At 57.0% G+C, this 1,632-nt stretch overlaps 1 protein-coding gene across 1 annotated transcript; it reads left to right on the forward strand.

Annotated features, from left to right (window-relative positions):
- Positions 1 to 623: 623 nt before the first annotated feature.
- Positions 624 to 1,229, forward strand: LOC128276712 (adult-specific cuticular protein ACP-20-like). The gene is made up of 2 exons (XM_053015172.1): positions 624 to 788; positions 849 to 1,229. The coding sequence occupies exons 1-2, from the start codon at positions 624 to 626 to the stop codon at positions 1,227 to 1,229; spliced, it is 546 nt and encodes a 181-aa protein (XP_052871132.1).
- Positions 1,230 to 1,632: the final 403 nt, after the last annotated feature.

Genomic DNA, 1,632 nt, shown 5'->3' on the forward strand with positions numbered 1-1,632 from the left:
ATTAGCACAGAAACAGAAATCGAACCGCATCCAAAGAACGGAAAAAACGCCTCCGAAGTGTTCTGTTGTTGGGGGCGATGTTCTGGTTTTTTGCGGTCCGAAGACACGCGCAACCGGCCACGCCGTACGCCGCACGCCACGATGGCTAGGGTGTCGTGTCTTCGCGATCAATTGAAGTGTGAAACTTTTGAAGCTTATAGGGCCACGCTGTGTACACAAAGTACGCCTGGCAGCACCCGCGATGGCCGTGCTAGGGGCGACCCTACCGCGGGGATTGCACCGTCGATCGCCGCGAGGGGCAGTTCAATTCGATTAGACCGGAGCGCACGGTGCACACGTGATTGGGGCACACGCCAGCCATGCGGATGCGCTCAGTCGTAGAGAACCTTGAACGGTGGGCCGCCCGCCGGGTTCGGTGAAGAAATGGACGCCACCTTCGACGGGTGAAAACTTTGGCAGACGCCTAGGATCCTAGGAACGCAAATCGGCACCGTTTGGAGTGGAGGGGTTGGTCTAGATGATTGATGTATAAAAGCGAATCCTTCAGCCAGCAGTCGGTATCAGTCAGGCCTAGGCACCGTCGGGGTTCCAGTGCAAGTCAAACCGAGAGGATCAGCGTGAAAATGATGCAGCTTTCGACGGTAATCGTGGTGCTGACCGTGGCCGGGGTCTGTCTGGCCTACGAGCACCACGGATTCGTCAGCGAGGTGAAGCACATCCCGTACAAGTACTACGGCGGCGGCGGTGGCATTGGCGGAGGAATTGGTGGCGGTTTTGGCGGTGAACAGGTATATACGACAGGGTGCGACAATCCTGGATGGCTCTCAAGTAATGCTCCTTTAATGCAGGGTGGATTCGAGGGCGGCATCGGCGGCGGAGGCATCGGTGGATACGAGGGCAAGGACTTTTACGCCTATCCGAAGTACAAGTTCGAGTACGGAGTGAAGGACTATCACACCGGTGACCACAAGAGCCAGTGGGAAGTCCGGGACGGAGATGTCGTCAAGGGAGAGTACACTCTGGACGAGCCGGACGGTTCGACGCGCATCGTCAAGTATCACGCCGACAGCAAGAACGGATTTGAGGCCATCGTCAAGAACATCGGCAAGGGAGGTGGCATCCAGCAGGAAGGAGGATCGATCGGCGGTGGTGGTGGCGGCGGTGAGGGTGGATTCGGAGGTGGCTACGGACATGGCTACAGCTATAGCAAGCTGAAGAAGTTCAATTAGACGCCGCGCTGGTTCGCCGATTCCTATTAATAAAGCCATTGCATGAGTATTCAAAAATTGCTGCAGAAGGAAGTTCAAGGTTAGCAAGCGCTCCGTGGTGCTCGTGTGCCGCGGCCACAACCGCCAATTGAGCTGCACCCCCGGGCGGGCCTCCGGTATGTGTTTGTGGAGTTCGATTGAACTCGCGGCCGGAGCGCCGCAAGTTGCCGTGTGGCTGGATTCTTAACGCATGGTTGCGCCCTGAATTCGCATCGTGAGCGCCGCGGAGTGCTGCTGCTGTTGCTATTTATGCGAAAAGTTATCCACGTTTCGCATCGGCGATCGACGCTTTGTGGAATTGGGGCGAACGTAGGCTTTGGGGTGTGTCTCTGCATGCTGCAGACTTGGGCGCTAATCGTTTGGA

This window comes from Anopheles cruzii, unplaced genomic scaffold (assembly GCF_943734635.1).
Source record: "Anopheles cruzii unplaced genomic scaffold, idAnoCruzAS_RS32_06 scaffold02165_ctg1, whole genome shotgun sequence".
Classification (NCBI taxonomy): domain Eukaryota; kingdom Metazoa; phylum Arthropoda; class Insecta; order Diptera; family Culicidae; genus Anopheles; species Anopheles cruzii.

Excerpts from the sequence above, each read along its gene's own strand:
- LOC128276712 (XM_053015172.1), top strand. The coding sequence starts at position 624 with ATGATGCAGCTTTCGACGGTAATCGTGGTGCTGACCGTGGCCGGGGTC. Across the intron at positions 789-848 it reads GCGGTTTTGGCGGTGAACAG|GGTGGATTCGAGGGCGGCAT; the intron begins GTATATACGACA and ends CCTTTAATGCAG.